The 19244-nt window shown below is 41.8% G+C and overlaps 1 protein-coding gene across 1 annotated transcript; it reads right to left on the bottom strand.

Annotated features, from left to right (window-relative positions):
• Window positions 1–238: 238 nt before the first annotated feature.
• nradd (neurotrophin receptor associated death domain) lies at window positions 239–12585 on the bottom strand. The gene is made up of 6 exons (XM_054783176.1): window positions 12159–12585; window positions 6076–6208; window positions 5604–5957; window positions 3767–3974; window positions 3540–3682; window positions 239–1863 (listed from the first exon to the last, which is right to left on the bottom strand). The coding sequence occupies exons 1-6, from the start codon at window positions 12195–12197 to the stop codon at window positions 1550–1552; spliced, it is 1191 nt and encodes a 396-aa protein (XP_054639151.1). The 5' UTR covers window positions 12198–12585; the 3' UTR covers window positions 239–1549.
• Window positions 12586–19244: the final 6659 nt, after the last annotated feature.

Below are 19244 nucleotides of genomic sequence, written 5' to 3'. Positions count from 1 at the left end.
TATATATATATATATATATATATATATATATATATATATATATATATATATACACATTTTTTACACCATCCTTTGTTTTGACACTAGGTGAATGGTTCAGACACATGGAATGGTGCAAATGCAACCATGTGATGTTCCTGCATGGAACTTGTTGAGCACGTCCGAAACAATGAAACCATTCCATTTTATTTAACCAAAAAAAGCAAACACATTTTTTTTTTTTATTACAAATTATTTATTCATTAAATGAGCAAAAAACGAACAAAGTACCAATATGAAAAATATACACAAAATACCATAGAGGCCTGGCATGATCATCTGAAGCCATCACAGTGTTGCACACACAGATAAGATGCCTTGGAGGAAAGGAAGGCTGACATTTAAACGTGACGGTCAAATAAATACAAAAAAAAAAGTGAGAAGGGAAGGCGTGTTGTGTTCTAAGTCCCTTTCTTGGCTGTTCATAAAAACCACCTCACACGTTTATTTACAGTCATTGTACACAGCGAGGAAGAGCTTCAAAATAGTGTTTATGTTACATAACAGTCCTCCGCTAAACTGCTTCGGTTAAGTATACGCTCCACTGAAATAAATACCAACACTTTGTGGCATCGTTGTCTCAACGTGGTTACTATAGAAAGGAGACTTCAAGTGTTTTAATGTCAGTAATTATATTATGAATGAAGTATTGGCACATTGTTATGTGAGAAATTGACTATAAATCTGCCGAAACTCTGCTCTTTAAGAAAGTTGCAAATACAAACGATAAAAGGCATGATTAGCGGACTCTTATTCATATTATGTGGACATGATCCCAGCATGGAAAATGTGGAGTGTGAAGTGATACGGCACATTTTAGTGAGTAGCACTCATGTAAACACGATTGCAGGTCAGTTATGAGTAGGGGGGTCACGAGACACTCGGTTCACAAGACGAGGCGATGCCAGATTTGACCATTGCTTTTGAGGAGCGTTGCTTTGCGTTGCTCCTGAGAAGGATACACTCCTGTGCTCTCTGTGTGTACGCTGGCGGCCCCGCCTCCGCCCACCTAGACAGATAGACTGTATGACTGACAAAAGGGCTCACTGCGTTCATGCCGTTGTTCTATGGAACAAGGTGCTGAAAACAATGCACAGAGTGAACCCTCCTCCTGCCTGTTTGGAGGCAGGAGACGAGGAAAACAGACACGCATGCACATGGCGATGTATTGAGGCCGGCAAAATGATTGCGTTTATTTTCATTTATTGTGTGATTGATTGGTTGATTTTCTTATCGCCGCAGGTCTAGTGCCCACAACATGCCCACTTGTCGCATTTTAATCTTGTGACACCCCCAATTATTAGTAAAAATGAGGCAGGTAATACTGAGTCTCGCCGATGATGATGATGATGTGAAGGCACTCCATCAGCAAAAAAAGGCACCTTGTGGCTATAACGCTATTTTTTGTTCATTAAAAAGACTCATAAGTGTCCAGTAAGACTAAATGAAAGCTGTCGTGCTCTGTAGTCATAGTGGTGCAGGTTGGGGGGGTGGGAGCGGCTTGGTTTATTCACACCACCGAGACGCCCTGCGTGGGGCAGTTGAGAGCCGACACCACGTCGGGCCTCTCGATGCGAGCCAGCGCAGAGCACAGCAGTCCCAGAGTGGAGCCTTCCTTCACGGCCCAGTTGGAGAGGAGCGTGCGAGCGGGAGCCTCGCCGCGTCCAAACAGGTCCAGCTGTTCGGGATCATAGCCCAGGGCTTGACCCAGCTGACGCCAACCCCGGCCCGCTCCCTCCTGCAGGAGGCGCTCCACCTCTTCCTGTCTGTGGGGGGCCAGGTTGATGTACAGGCGGGTGTCCTGCTTGCTGTCCCTCTTTGTGCCTGTCCAAAACAAACTCAATGACGTCACTCACTAGCTGGCTTACCGTATTTGCTGCAAATCACAGACGTTATTGCACATGCACTAGTAATTGAACATGGATTCATGTCTAATTCAAAATAATCTCATTTGTATAACTGGCCATGATGCATTTGCAAAAAGTGAGTAAAAAAGACGAAAAGCACAGAAATATGTTTCAAACTACAAATGATCTTCTGTCGCTTCTTTTTGCTGTTTTTTTTTTTTTGACAGACAAAACGGAGCCACCTGTGAGCGCTTTTAAACGGGGGCGCATTGAAATTGTGATATGTAGTATTCTACACCGATCACTAGGTGTCAGTAATGTTACTGTAATGTTCAGTGAAGCATACAAGCGCCAGACAACATGCATTTATTGTAATTCTATTGTAATAATAATAAATGATCGCTGTTTCGTGGTTGAATACGACCTGTTTTTAGTCAAAACAATGTGCATATGTAATCTAATTGTACTTATTCTTGGCCTAAATGAAGCATTTTCAAGCATAAACATTGCTAAATGAACTAAAATACAAATACAAGGCAGAGTAAGCATTCTAATTGTGAATGTACTATCCTACATTGGCCACTAGGTGTCAGTAATAGTTCGGTGAGACAAGCACCAGACGTGATCGCCAGAACAGGCATTTATTACAGGCACAATAATAACAATAATACGCAAGCTACTGTTGGGGCCATAACTCACGACAAGCTAAAACTCAATTCTGAATCTCCAACGTCACTTCCTGTCCTCGACACATCTGTCCGCCTACCGCTAAGGTCCCCTATGGAACACATTTACTGTGACACACGAGCAGGAGTTTTATTTACGTCTTTATTTTTTTTTATCATTATTCACGCTTATTATGTCTACTATATTGTGTAATATGAGTGTAAAGCCACTTAAAGCTGGCATTACAACACATCGATGAGACAACAGATACCACAGGGGGTACGCTCTCCAGAAGAAAACAAGGGAAGGAGCTGCTAACATGTCACTCTATGTTATTTATGTCTAATGTGTCTTATTTTCTCAGATTATGTCTACTACGTTAAGTAATAGAAATGTGGTGACTATAGGGGTGTTATTTCATGCCTAGAGGGCTCTAATAATGTTAAAAAAATGCATTTAGAATATCATAAACAGGTTTTCTGTGCCATAAAGGAGGATTTCTAAGGGGGGGGGAATGCAGAAAATGGACTTGTCACGGTTGGGGCTGGAACCAATTAAGCATGATAAACTAGGGGTTAGTTACTGTGTCTCCATATTTAGTGTGGGGGGAAAAAAGCAAAAAATGAAGTAAGGTAACTTTAAACATTTTTTATTGGCTATCATTTTGCAGCATTTTCATTTCTCAGTGAGTAACCGAGAACTAAATAAGAAAATCCATGCACAGGCAGGATATGAATGCTTATGAAGGTTTACAAGGTTTGGTGTTGATCCAAATCAGGATTGTTAGGAAACACTTTGTCGTTGATGTTTTCATTTATAAAAAGAACAGGCATTTTGCGTCTATTATAAAATTTAAAACCAGTATATGTGAGTATTGGCTGACTTTTCCATAATACTGCGTGTTTTTTAGCAAAAGAAAGTGAAAAGTATATGAAAACGGTTGTGGCGCCTGGCTATAATTGTGTGCTCGGTGGGGGCATACCGCACCTTTGCAGGGCTGATTGTCTTGCAGGCTGTGCGAGTCGAGGAAAACTCCGCTGTCACTTTGTAGCTTCTCTCCTTCTGGTGACGCTCCCAGCTCGGCGGCGCGGGCCTTGGACAAAGCCTTCTTCTGTTTACACGATCTCCAGCTGCGAGGAGCAGAAGGGATGCAATGTCAGGAAAAAGTGGTCGATCCATAAAAGGACATGGTTCCATCACGGATGAAGTAGTACCATTTGTACGCAACATAGACCAGCAGGCCCAGGACCACTGCAGCTGGTACAGACACGTAGGCCAGGATGTTGTTGCTGCCATTCCCATCCTGGGGGGTCAACTTTGGCGTTCCAGGGGCAGAGCTGCCTCCCCCTTGTGTCACATCTTCGACACCGGACCAGCTCGGAGCATCACGGGACCCATCAGAGAGAACGTGCAGCTTTTTATCTGTGGAGACAATTGCAACCACTGCATTGACACATGCAGACATCCACCATGAGCACCAGAAATAATCCCCCCTGAGGTTTTCAAACCTTTCATTGCCCCCTTTCCCAAGCTTCTGTCTCCCTCCTGTGGGTTGTCTATTTTAGGATCAAACACCACAAGGTACCACCATGACCTCTTAGGGGTCAAAGAGTCATGACATGTGTACAGATGACCTTCCTCCTGGAGAGCCAGTGTTGCCATTTGGAAGCATGGAGACGAGCTGCTGGGGTCACCGCCAATTTGGCCCTTTGAGCTGGAGGGGCAGTTAACCTCCAGCACTTTAAGTGGGCTCTTTTTCCACTACTGCTGACTTCCTGCTTGGGAAGTTAGTGTGGGTGAGTGTTCAGATGAGGTGTGGACTCAGATGTTGACCACATGTCTGTGTTTTTCCTCACAGGCCCTCCCACTATTTTCAGCTTCTTTTATCTCTCAGGGGGTGTTTACACTTCAATCCAATACTTCCGTCGGCACACGGAAATGTAAATGATGTAAATGATGTACACTATGTACAGTACATAGCTCCCGAGGGCGCCAGTGGTGCTGTGCCAAATCCATTACGGTGGCAATCGCAATATTTATCCGCTTCTTCTTCTCTTTCTGTTCACTACCTTTCACCGCTACGAGTTGCTCCTCAGTTCAAGCTCCAATACTCGGATGTCGCTTCAGTCGCTATTGTTCACTACTACTTCGCAGTCAACTAAATAGCTCGTCAACAGCAGCTGTGGTTCTCAGAAAAAGACTGCCTCGAGTTTTTTGGCAGAGAATTGCAAGTCAGAGCTCGAGCGAGAACAGAAGGTCCAGCATAGTGACTACACTTAGCATCATTCAACCTTCAATGCAAGTGCATGAATTGAGTCACAGGCTGTTCCAAATCACACACATCCATGCGTACTTAGTTCCTGAGGCTGTGTAGCACTTACTTGAAATGACAATTGCAATGTTTATCTGCTTCCCCACTCAAGTTAGTCAACCCCCTTCCGCTACGTAGCCAAGGTGGCGATGACTGAGGGGTGGTTAGGCTCCATCGCTGCACCTTTTCACCATTTGGGGCGTGTAGAGTGCAACACCCAGGTACTGACTCATGTTCATGCAGAAAAAACGCATTTTGGAACAAACCCAGATGGAGAAGCTGGAGGTGACATCGCCAACAAGTGGTCTGCCGTGGACATTACAGCGTTTGTGTGAACATTGCCTTGTTTCAGCTCAGTGCAGGTATTGTGGTTCCGCTGCCAACTTTTCAGTACCCGTTCATTGGAGCGCATTCTCTTGCGTCACAGTTAGTGACGGGCATAATAGCTGACTTTATAGTTAAAGTATATAGTTAAAGTCGTGGAATGGGTTGTTAATTAATCATGTTTCATGACCCAAAATGGAGTGCACTACTTGGCTGCAACCAGCAGCGGCGCTGTTGATTCCGTCTCATTCCATCTAAAGAAGCACATTACATGAAGTATACAGTAGTACTGTATGCTGAGCTATATGTACAGTATGTGGACCTCCAATATGTAAAATAGGCCATGCTCGATATGACATAAGCATGGAAATGAGAGTTCAGAATATTTAAAAAGATATTCTCTGTGTTTAGCTTACCCATGCAGAGTGTGTCCGAGTTGGGCATGCAGGCCCGGATCTCCACCTCGCTGTCCGTGCACTGTGTGCATGTTTGACATGGTTTGGTATTATGGTGCTCTTCAGAGAAGGTTCCAGGACCGCAGACCCGGCACAGCGTGTCCCCCATGGGGCCGCACTGCTGGACCGCCCCCTCGCCACGGTTGCATTTGGAACACGGCGCGCACAGGCCGTAGGATCGGAGGTAGAAGAAGCCGCTGTCGCATTCGCATTGTGTGTCTTCAGTGACGGAGCAGGATGACAGTGTGGGGACGCCGTACGGGCACTGCGAGCAAGGGAGGCAGTGTCCAAGGTCTTCCAAAGAGGAAAAAGTTCCTGAGACGAAAGACGACACCGCCGGCATTAGTCTGACATGTGCCTCTTGCACGGACAAAGACAACAATTAGACAGGTATTCTATGTTGGTGCAGTAACGTTAGGAGATAATTGCTCACCCTGTGGGCACGGTGTGCATTTGGTGTCCTCTTTTCCACACTCCACTGACACTCCAAAGCCCACAGGACACAAACTGCAGCACTGGCCTGATTCGGTGAACTGTCCACTGGCGCAGGCATCCCCAAAGACAACCTGGAAGGAAACAAAATGGGGAAAAATACATAAATAAACCCACTTTTAAATAGCCATACTAAAATAATAGCCATTTAACAGCCATTTAAAAAGGAATTGGCTCCATGGAAGTCGGGGAATTCACATTTTCCAGTGGGTCTGACAGCAAAGTAAATGCTTAATATTTATTTTTCTTTATTTTTCTCAAGCTGCTGCACTGGGGAGGCGCACCACTCATCTGAAAAAGACTGCATTTGAACATAAAAATATTGTATTTTCCACACAATGCATTTTATTAAATGTAAATGTTTTTAATTTACTATACAACGTACATCCTCCTGAGCGGGAAAACGTACTCTCTTATTGTGTAGGAGGTTGTTTTCCTTACAGCAGGTTTGTATGGGAAACAATTAATGCTGATGTGAAATTGTTAGGCCTGGACCTCACGGTCATACATGATCTTACGTAAATGATCATGTATGGTCGTGTACATACAACTAATGATATTGGTGTTGGTATTACAACAAACCCAGAAGTGATGTCGTTATACTGTAATACTATGAGTAGTCATATTCTACTTTGCATATTTGGATCTTCACAAGCACATTCTTAATGGGCGGTTTGTCCTTAGCCCATGTGAGGGAAATCGCACACATCCCACTTTAAAAAAAAAAAGCACGGTATTGCATTGGGTGACTGGAAATGGGTTCTTTTATTCCCTTTTTAATCTTTCCATCTGCCACGGTTTTGGCCCCCTTAAAGTGCTTCGAGCCCTTATCTACAAGTGGGTAATGGAGAGCCCAGCGTGAGTTATGACAGGAGGGATAGATCAGACATTCCTAACAGATTGTGCAGCGGAGCTTGGCGCCTGACAGCAGAGGCTGGCTTTAATCAGATGGCTTTGGAGCGCTGGAAAGAATAAGAGGGGGTGAAGGAAGAGGAGGAAGGAAAGGAGCTTTGACACCTCCGGCCCACTGCAAATGAATGACAATGGCTGGATTTCTCAAGAGAAAGACATGGGAGCGGGGGGGGCATATCAAGGGGACACTTCCAGCCCGGGGCGAGGGTGTCGGTTAAGCACGGCTGCTCAGCATGCGAGTGTCTGTCTGGGGGAGAGACCTTTGAAGTCCCCAAGAGCCCTGCAGGTGTGTGGATGAGGCTCACTATGTCACTACTCCCCTTCTCCAGGCATTTTAAACATGCACACATTTAAAGGCAGATTGGCCCGCTGTGCCCCGAGGGGGGGCTGACGAGAGCAAACAGATGTCTAACAACTAACCTAAAGGGGAAAAGTAACAGCTAAACAACCCGTTGATGTCTCTCTTTGCCTCTGATGTCTGAGGAAAACGGCAACAACGTGCGTCAACCTGCAGCGCCTCCAAGCAAAAGCTCACTTTTAAAGTACACGCTGGGCCGTAATCCCAAAAGGCTTCGTGCTGATATTACGGGAGAAACCGTTTAGAAATGGGGGCTTGCCTCCATCCAAAAACAACACCCAGGCTGAGTTCAGGCCTTTCAGAGGAGCCTGATGATATCTGAGCGCCAGCCACAAAACCCAGATCAGACGTACTAGAGTGTGGGGGTGGCGACATCCGGCTGGAACCAGTAAGATGTTTGGATTTGCCAGACCAGGACTACGCTTGGACCACAGAAAACAGAGCCCTCTCGCAGATTGAACGTCACTTAAATCTTAACTTTGATAAATATTTAAAGATGGTGGCTCTGTTTTCTGACACATTTCACATCGCCTGAGTGAGCTTTTTATGGGCCCGCCTGGAGGTCAGAATCAGCCCAGAGCAGTCGCTGGCTAAAAGGCCTGGAACTAGCATCGGTGCCCAGCGCAGAAAGAAATATGGCGTCCATCCACAGAGGCAGCACTCATCTGTGCCGCAGACTGGTGACTGAGCCATTAACCACTTTATGAATAGGATGGCGAATAATGCTTAACAACAGGACTTGCAACCATGGGATGAGCATATAACCTTTTTTATGAGACATCAGGGGCTAATTCAAGTTCAATTCAACTCTCAACTGGGCAAAAACATAATGCAATGCACATGTTTGTTTGTTATTATGAGAATTTTCCATCAAAAGGAATCATAACTTTTGTTTCTCGAGTCCAGCAAATGGTGCTGTTTCTTTATTTCCCGTGTTTTAACATTTCATACAGAGGAGTGATTCCATTAGAAAACTGATATGCATAAATAAACATGCATTCATCCACATCATGCATTTTTGGAGTAAAGCCCTAATGGCATGGGTCCTCCGTGACGTCACAGAAAATAAAATCAGAGCCATGTTTCTGTGCCTTCAAAGATGTATTGTTTTTTATAGTAGGATTGCCATTAGGAATAAATATTTAAATTATACAGTAAGTGAAAGTAATGTGGTTTTCCTGGTGTGTAGCCTTTTTGTGATGTTACCGCACCATTTTTTAAAGATTAAAAAAAACCACAGTATTTCATTATCTTTTCGACGAAGGGTGGGGAGCCAACAGCCCGAGGGCCATAGACGGCCTGCAAGACAGTTTGATCCGACCTGCCATGCAATTGTAAAAAAAAATAAAACATCAAAATAAATGTCATAAATAGCCCAAAAACAGTTAAACAGCAAGTAACAGGGTCGCCTGCTAACGATACCTGCAAGACACACACGATGTTAAGGTTAAATGTTTTATTGACGTCAATGTTGACTTTTACATTTCACCTTGTTTATAACTTTGTCTGTGCAGTTTAGTGTGATGTAGTTTGATGAGGGCAAAAATTGGACTCTGGAACTAATTCACAGATTTTTGCTCAAAATCATTTTTCTTTGTCCAAAATAGGCTGTTTTTCCCCACAGACACTTGGGGTGAACCCCAAGTCAGTAATAATTTGGAATAAAATAGGTAAATACAGCATGCATGTTTATGTCTTTATGCTTCACCGATGTTTTTCCGTCACACTTTGTTTGGGCAGTCATTGAACGGACCTACGGTATTTTGTGTGCTGTTTCGCAAAACTCCATCCATCCATTTTCTATGCCGCTTGTCCTCACTAGGGTCACGGGGGTATGCTGGAGCCTATCCCAGCTGACTTTGGACGAGAGGCAGGGTACGCTTAGCGAAAGTGAAACTTACATATAACTTCATAACACTTTTTAATGCTGCCACAGCTTAATGAATCCATTTATGGATCATCTTGCATTACCATTCATTAGTGGTGTGTACCCATTCCAGGGGTCAGCACCCCGCGGCTCCTCAACCTCCTTGTTGTAGCTCCCTTCCAGCTGTTATGTTTTTTATTTTTCTTTAGTGGGTGAAGGAGCAAAATGTCTCTTTTGATAGGAGAGGTTGCCGAGCCCTGACTTTGTCATTTTATACTTTTAAAATGTGTTTCATCACTGTGTGAGGCATAATTAGAGCTTCGACCTGGATTGTGTCGCAAGTAAACAATAGCAGGAGGGTATGGTGGAGGGGAAAGCAAACCTTGTGTCAAAAATAGACATTTTTATGGGCGCATCAATTTTCACCAATCACGAGTGGGTCCGGAACCGAACTGAACAAAACAGGAACAAATTGGAGGTCAACCCCCACCACTTAAGAGTTTCCACTGTGTCTTAACAAGAAGAAAGTGAGTTTTCTCACTGTCCAAGTATCAAAAAAAGATAAACATCAAGCAGTGAGCTGCTATTACAAGTGCACATTTCAAAGAGGGTTGAAGTGGCTGTGCATGCACTCAAGCACGTTGACGCTTATCTGCTGCCTTTGGGCAAGAAAGTCAAGAGTCAGAGGGACCCAATGAGGGCCGCAGTTGCTTTTTTCCATTAGGGGTCTATAAGAAGTTGCAATCTGAAAGGGATTCCCCACTGGGAATAGACAGACCACCGAGGAGGAGCGGCGCTTTCAATGAGGGGCTCTCTCTACTACACGGCTGCCGAAGTCACTCAGTCAACACACTCACACTCACACACACACACACACACACACACACACACACAATCTTCATCCTTGCTTTCTCTGTGACTGAAACATTTATAGTGGCCTTTGAAGTGACTTTCCGAAAGCACGGCCTGTCCACAGTTAATCCAATCTGCATGAAAATAAACTGACAAAAGGATGCACTCTTCCTCCCTCCACATGGACACACTGACCCGATCATTCCGTGGCGACAAGACAAGGCTCTTTCAGCAGAGACGGCCTGCCTGGGCTAGGGAAGAAGGGAGGCCGGTGATGTAGCCTAGCCTGCACATCCCACCCCCCTAATGTAGAGTACTGTCATTAGTATATACAAGAAGCATGAGGGGCAAATTAAAGGATGCTTCGTTGTGCACGGCTATGATAGTAAATCAAACAGAGAGAGATTCTCATTATCTTTCATCAAAGTGTCGTTCAGTGGTTGAAATTTCCAATCCACTCCCCCTCAGGGAACTCTCTTTAACTGCTCGACGTAAACGCTGTGGTAACTAAGCTAACCCCCTTACACTTTATATAGGCCACAATATGGGAGAAAATAAGGATAATTGTTTCACTCCGGAAATCCAGACCCCAGCAATGCTGAGAGTGAGTCCACATTTTCACAACGACTTGCCCAAAGTAAGAAAAAGCTGTCTAAGTGCTGTTTTTAATTGAAAACGAATGAGAACAAGAGTTTTTGGAACAAACGTTTGGAAATGGACAGACGTGCTCCGTAGATGACGTGGGCCTATACGCACATGCGCGTTTAATATTCCGTTTTAGTACACATTTATTCGTCACCACCAGAACAACAATGGCGAATATCGTTAACGTTATAACGCTTATCCAGCAATTTGTACGTTTATTAGCTACTATGTCCAGCGTAAAGGGATTAACTACCAAAGTATTCAGGGACGGCCATCAGATGCGGCGCATGCGAGTTAAATGTCTCGGTCTACGCAAGGAGGACGCCACCAAAAACAATGGCGAATAGCGTTAAAGCGGGGCTTATAACACTTCTAGCAAAAATGTACAACTACTGTACAACTATTGTGTCCAGGAGCTAAAATCAATTCCCAAAGTCTTCACTCACATCTCACACAAAGAAGACGAAGCGTACAGTATTTTAAAGACTTCAGGGAGCAGTTGCTGGTCATGCCTAAAGTTGTTTCACAAAGAGACATCGCCAACTACTGGCCTGGAATGCGTATTACATTACTGTACACAAATTATAAGAAACACGTGGAAAGATGTTGATGTATTGAAGGGAACTCGAAAAGCCAATCCTAATTAAAAAAAACATAAATTTGAAAAATAATAATAAGAAGAAGAAGAAGTATGTAATCATTTAAGTAAGAAAAACTAATAAGACTGACATTTTTATCACAACACTGAAAGGCACTTTTAATCATATCTACATGTAGTCAGACTTTGATGTAACTGAAGTGTTTTGACTGGGGAGACTGTTGAGACATGAATACAAGCCCTAGGGGGGTTTGGATGGAAGCAGGACGCCTGTGGCTCCGGGCCTACACTAATATTGAATTGATCATAATAATATTGATAATAATAATCTTCAATCATACGTGTCTGCAACTTTTATGAGTAAAATAACTGGACCACTGTGATGGCATGAAAAAAGTGTCATGTGAGTGGAAAAGTGTTGTTTTTTTTTCCACAAACGAATGCATTAGCTCCCAACTAAAAAAAAGTTGCATACATTTTTCCAGCATGAAAACTCCTCAGTATGCTCTTAGTGGTGTGTGTGTGTGTGTGTGTGTGTGTGTGTGTGTGTGTGTGTGTTTGCAGGAAGTGTGCCATACAGCGCTGAGGCGCTTCAATGCTCTAAAGTTAGCAGTTTGACTTATATGACAGGGAATTAGTGTAAACGAGCATATTGTGAATGGCATTAAAGTAATGTTACTGTTCCTGTATATTACTAAATAGAGAATGCAAAGCAGGTAGGGTATACGATCATAAAGGCAGTAGTGTGTTTCTGTTATTTTAGCCAGAATAAACTAAACGAGTGTTGATTACCTTGAGTAGAATAATCCCGCAGATGATAAATGTTGCCATGTCTTCTGTCTCCAAAATCCCTGTAGATTTATCAACTCTCTTCCCCCCACACTCAAAAGAATCTGTCAAAGTAAACTAGCAAGGTCTCATCCAAAATCCAGCTCTCCAAATGTGTGTCAAAAAGGACACAACGTTGTCAAAAACGGTTGTTCTGATTGGGAAATTCGCGCATAGTCCGACCCTGTTGTCTTTACAGAAAAAAGTGTTGTGTTCAAAGTCCCTTCGTCATTTCTTCACCTTGCTTTTGGCAATTGGCACAAAGTTTCTTTTGTTTCAAGTCACAGGATGCAGCGACCGTGTGTGCATGTGTGTGTGTGTCTGTGTCCAATGTGTGTGTGCTCTCCTGCGTCTCCTCCACAGCACAGACGAGAAAAGCTGCTGGGAGCTCCAATAAACCGTTTTCCTCCTCCCATGCCGTCGGGCCTCGGAGATGACTCATGATTGGCTGCATCCCTGGAGGGGCGTGGTCTGTCCTAACAGTCTGCCTGATACAGTCTTTCATCATTTAGATAGATAGTGTAGATAGGTGGATGGACAGATAGACAGACAATGACAATGACACATATTTTTATCTATTAGTATTATTATTAGTCGTAGTAGATATATATTATAAGTATAATATATATATATATATATATACACTGCTCAAAAAAATTAAAGCAACACTTTGAAAACACATCAGATCTAAACTGGGGGGAAAATGATCTTGAATGTCTTTCCTGATAATAAGTGGGTGATGTATTAGTAACAAAATGATGCCACATAATTTGATAGAAATGAAAATGATCACCCTATAGAGGGGGGAAATCAAAGACACCCCAAAAATGAAAGTGAAATAATGATGCAGCACACTGGTCCATTTTGCTAAAATGTCATTGTGGCAACTCAAAATGATTCTCAATAGTTTGTGTGGCCCCCACGTGCTTGTACGCATGCCTGACAACGTCGGGGCATGCTCCTAATGAGACTACGGATGGTGTCCTGGGGGATCTCCTCCCAGATCTGGACCAGGGCATCAATGAGCTCCTGGACAGTCTGAGGAGCAACCTGGAGGCGCCAGATGGACCTAAACATAATGTCCCAGAGGTGTTCTATTGGGTTTAGGTCAGGTGAACATGGGGGCTAGTCAATGGTATCAATTCCTTCATCCTCCAGGAACTACCTGCATACACTAGCCACATGAGGTCGGGCATTGTCGTGGACCAGGAGGAACCCAGGTCCCACTGCACCAGCGTAGGTTCTGACAATGGGTCCAAGTAGGTGTTTAGATCTGATGTGTTTTCCAAGTGTTCCTTTAATATTTTTGAGCAGTGTATATATATATACACACACAGACACACTCAAAAACAAAAACTAACATTAGCAATACAAATAAAAAAACCAAAATAATACAGAAAAACAGGATAGCATGTCTCAATAAAAATAAAATACAACATACACATAATAATAATAATAATTATTAGTCGTAGCAGTAATCAATAAATAGCAATAAACTACAATAAAGAGTACTGTATATTCAGCATATATATTATTATTGTCATTATTACTAATCTTATTATTATTTTAATGCTTTGCATGATCACATCGTACCAGGAAATCATGAAGGTCTACATTCATGAAATATATTACGTTCTAATACAGTGAGGAACATAAAAAAATGCCAAATGAACTAAGTGTTAAGTTTAGTGATGGTACAGTTCTTAGAGTACTGCGGAGATATCATTGCGGCCCTCGTCAGTAAATACTGGGGACTCTTGCTGCACTGGTTTGTGATCAGTTGTTATCAGAGACAAAAGAGAGCATGTGACACAAGCAAGAAGATCCCCTCGAGAAGAAGTACTGTAAGTCCATGTTTGATCTCTCGCAACTGAAAAGATTAGAAAAGCAACGCAGGCTAAACGACACACCTTGTAAAGTGAAGTGAATGCATGGCAGGGGGGCCCTCAGACTTCAGAGACAAACAAATGGGGCGAGCCCTCAGACACAATACTACTTGCATTTCAAAGCTGCAGGCCGAGAGGGACGCCGTGACTCTCTGATAAAACTTCCAGTCATATTTGAGTCACACGGAGCTCTCTTTTTGCTCGGTCATGCGCGCAGTCTCCCTCAAGAGCTGTGAAATTGCCATCTTGTCCCAGAAGCTGCAGAAATCTTTTACACACTTTTTTTTCAATGGGCCCTATTACTTAGCATGCACAGCATCCGCGTCCATGACACCCAGTGCTTAGTCATTATTTATGTTTGCCTTTTACAGCTGGTCTTGTGACCATCTATCATGCTTGTTTGTTAGTGATGCTGCTACCGGATACTCACATTTCCCTAGCCAAGTATCTAGATTACCTATAAGCTATGCTAACCAATGAGAAAATTGCAATGATAATTGCTGGCAAAAATAATTTTGTATAAATATATGTATATATATTTGTAGTACTGCCAATTTGAAGGTATATACAGTACGTATATTTTGTCTGCATTGTCTTGTGTGGGCAAAATTATTTATTCTATGACTGATAATTTTAATTTATATACTGTATATTGTTTTATTTCAAACTTTCTGTTTTATAGGAGCTGCTACTAAGAAATATTTTTAAAGGTATTTGTTTCTGTTCCAGGACTACCAATTTGTACTATTTTATATGGGCTATGATCCTAAATGAAATGAGTTGTTTGACTTTATTTTATTTTATTCCATTATGGGTTAAATTATTTATTTTGTGACTGCTAATCTTAATGCACAGTATATACTGTATATTTTTTCATGTATATTTTTTTTAACATATATTCTGGGTATTATTTTATTTAAAACATTCATTTTTACATAAGCCATGCTCCTAAAAGAAATAATTTATTTTATTGTAGCACTGCCAATTTTTACTGTTTTATATGGGCTATGATCCCGAATTAAATGAGTTATTTTACTGTACTTTATCTTATATTGCTCATTTTACAATATACTGCATCTCTATTTTGATTATTATGTTATAATATAATATATCATTATATTAGATATTTTCCAGTCATAATTTATAAAAAAACATATTTCATTATTTAATTTAATTTGACTCCTAATTTTAATGAATATTTAGTTTTCTGTGTTATTTTATAATGTGCCATGTTTCTGAAATAATTGTTAAATATATGAAATTTATATTATATTTTATGTTACTACAGGAACTCAAATTTTAATGTACAATGCTAAATATTTTTAAGTTTCTGTCCTGTTTTATATGCTTTGTGGCCCTGAAATAAAGGCATGATTTCATTTTTATTTTATTTTCATTTTATTTTATTAAAGTATTATGATAAAGTATCTATCTGGTACTGCTAATGTTAATGTAATATCTAGAGTGGTGTTTGCCCCCTTCCCGATTTCTTTTTTTTTTGTCTATTTTTGTCTAAATGTCTATTTTTGTTTGTCACACTTAAATGTTTCAGATCATCAAACAAATTTAAATATTAGTCATTGACAACACAACTGAACACAAAATGCAGTTTTTAAATGAAACTTTTTATTGTTAAGGAAGAAAAAAATCCAAACTTACATGGCCCTGTGTGAAAAAGGGATTGCCCCCCCGTTAAAACATAACTTAACTGAGACTAATTGAGGTCTGGAAAAGGTTATAAAGCCATTTCTAAAGCTTTGGGACTCCAGCAAACCACAGTGAGAGCCATTATCCACAAATGGCCACATGGAACAGTGGTGAATCTTCCCACGAGTGGCCAACCAAACAAAATGACCCTAGGAGTACAGGGACAACACATCCAAGAGGTCACAAAAGACCCCACAAGAACATCCAAAGAACTGCAGGCCTCACTTGCCTCACTTAAGGTCAGTCTTCATGACTCCACCATAAGAAAGACACTGGGCAAAAACAGCCTGCATGGCAGAGTTCCAAGAGGAAAACCACTGCTGAACAAAAAGAACATTAAGGCTCGTCTCAATTTTGCCAGAAAACATCTTAATGATCCCCAAGACCTTTGGGAAAATACTCTGTGGTCTGACGAGACAAAAGTTTTTCTTTTTGGAAGGTGATTGCGCCATTACATCTGACGTAAAAGTACCGTCACATTTCAGAAAAAGAACATCATACCAACAGTAAAATATGGTGGTGGTAGTGTGATGGTCTGGGACTGTTTTGCTGCTTCAGGACCTGGAAGACTTGCTGTGATAAATGGAACCATGAATTCTGCTGTCTACCAAAATATCCTGAAGGAGAATGTCCGGCCATCTGTTGGTGACCTCAAGCTGAAACCAACTTGGGTTCTGCAGCAGGACAATGATCCAAAACACACCAGCAAGTCCACCTCTGAATGGCTGAAGAAAAACAAAACAAAGACTTTGGAGTGGCCTAGTCAAAGTCCTGACCTGAATCCTATTGAGATGCTGTGGCATGACCTTAAAAAGGCGCTTCATGCTGGAAAACCCTCCAATGTGGCTGAATGACAACAATTCTGCAAAGATGAGTGGGCCAAAATTCCTCCACAGCGCTTTAAGAGACTCATTGCAAGTTATCGCAAACACTTGATTGCAGTTGTTGCTGCTAAGGGTGGCCCAACCAGTTATTAGGTTTAGGGGGCAATCACTTTTTCACACAGGGCCATGTAGGTTTGGATTTTCTCCCCTAATAATAAAAAGTTTAATTGAAAACTGCATTTTGTGTTCAATTGTGTTGTCTTTGACTAATATTTAAATTTGTTTGATGATCTAAAACTTTTAAGTGTGACAAACATGTAAAAAAATAAGAAATCAGGAAGGGGGCAAACACTTTTTCACACCACTGTATACAGGTTCAATTACTAGAATATTAGTAATATTATATTCTTAGAATATCTAAGAAGGAGCGATTGAGCGATTTGTGCCCCCGGGTCTGGAGAAGCTGAAGGTGGTGGGGGGGGTCAGGACTCGGAGACGCTGCCAATAAGTGAACGTGAGGTGTCATCCCCTCCCACCATTGTACCCTTCTTCACCCTCCTACTCCACTTCCCTTATTCACTATTCTCTGGCTTGTATTTGACTGGAGGGGGGTGCTGGTTGGTTTTATCACCCCCCAAGAAACTCCCCACTCGGCTCAATTGTACCTCGGAGGTGTTTATGGGGAGGCCGACAGGATGTTGGGCCCACCAGGAGATCAAAGTGTCCTCCTAAAGTAAAATGTGATGCTGCTCACTGGTGACCTTTTCAACTGCAATGGGCCCAACATCACAGACGCATGCTAGGAGGAGGATCTACGTGGACGCTTCCTTCCTTCACACCACAATCACCACTCATTCTTCAGTGATAAGGACAAAAAGGTAGGCGGGTGGATCATGCTCAGGATATTGGCTGAAAACTGGATCCGGGAATGTGATCGCAGGCCTTGTTAGGGCAACTTTAGGAGGTTGTCTAAGTGCTCATAGGAAACAATGACAATTTCATCTGTTCCGGGGTCAACCTGGAGCCGTCTTAAACCTTTTTTTTGTTTATTGTACAGGCAATGTTTCAACTGTCATATAAGTGTAAAAAGAAGTTAAGCATTTCCACTGTCAAACTTAAGACCGACCTTTCATCATAATCTTAATAACATGTGCTTAATGATTCACGTCGCATACTCGCCTTATGCCTTATTTCTTACTTTAACATTGACGGTGCTTATGGTGTCACTACACAAAAGCAGTGGGACACCACTGGAGCTGTAGGGCGCACTCGCACTGGGCCATGTCAACTGTGCCGAGACTTGTTTACGTGTGCCATCGCTTCATGAAACAATGCTGTATCACTACGTCTTTCCTGACACTGTGCTTTATTTGGAGATGATGTCTTTATTTCTGTTATGTAACGTGATGGTTGTCATTAATAACTGGTGGGAGGAGGAGCTACATGAGCAACGCGTCCCTTGTGTGTTGGTTTTGTGGATTATGCTGAGTCTTTCTACTTATTACTCGGGTGAAAGGTGGAGGTTGTCATTAATAACTGGCGGGAGGAGCAGTTGCATACATGACACGTATGTTGCCATGTGCATGAGCAAAGGGTACCGTGTGAGTTGACTTTGTGGATTATGTTGAGCCTTTTCACTTATTGCTAGGATGCAAGGTGGAGGTGATTATTAATAACTGGTGGGAGGAACGACCAGAATAATTGGACGACTTGACCTAAGTGATTGCCCTTCATTTCTATTGATTATCATTATCATTATCATTAGCAACTGGCGGGAGGAGGGACTGCATTCATTACATGACACGTGCGTCTACAAGAATAGTCTGTATTTGCAGTTTACATTGAAAATATTTCAAACAATTAGAAAAAAACTGCATCAATGGTTAGGTCTGAAGTTGCTCACAATATTCGATGTGGTGAAAGCGGATTTTTTTTTTTTTTTACATGTTACATATTTATTATTATATATTATTACTAGTATTTATTATTATGGGAGGGACCATTTTGGAAGTTCAGGGTAAAAAGCGTGAGTAAATATTTTTCCCAAAAATAATAATGCATCAAAATCAATGTCGTTATCGATTATTGACCTAGTCAAGGCTGTATTAATCTCATATTCCACATAGTACCTAATTTTTTGGAAAATACTGCACATTTTGTTTTTTTTTCCCCATTGAAAACAATCAGGGGTTGAGAAAAAACAAGAATATAAAAATGCATTAAAATGTTTTTAAAACAATAAAATTGTATGTTTTAAGGTAAGGTCTGACAAGAGTTGATGTGGTAAATGTGAAAACAAATATTTATTAATTACATTTACATTTTATTCCACTTTTCTGAGACCTTTTTGGAACCTAAGGGTAAAAAGTGTATGTGTTTTTATTTATTTTTACAAACACTTATTTGTTCCAAAAATAACAATTAATTAAAACGAATGTTGAGTCAATGACTTTGTCGAGTGTCATGTTCTGTGTTTTGCACTCTGCTGCCGCCTCTGTTTTGTCCTTGCAGTGTCATGGCTGCACTGATGAGTAATCAGGGACACCTGTGATCAATCTTCTACTCTCCATATATACCGCCACCTATCCACGACCTAGTTGCCAGTTACTGTATTCCCTTGCCAACCCTGCTTC

The sequence above is a fragment of the Dunckerocampus dactyliophorus genome, chromosome 7 (genome assembly GCF_027744805.1).
Source record: "Dunckerocampus dactyliophorus isolate RoL2022-P2 chromosome 7, RoL_Ddac_1.1, whole genome shotgun sequence".
NCBI classification, from domain to species: domain Eukaryota; kingdom Metazoa; phylum Chordata; class Actinopteri; order Syngnathiformes; family Syngnathidae; genus Dunckerocampus; species Dunckerocampus dactyliophorus.
The sequence above is the reverse complement of the archived record's forward strand: the minus strand, read 5'-3'. Positions and strand labels throughout refer to the sequence as shown.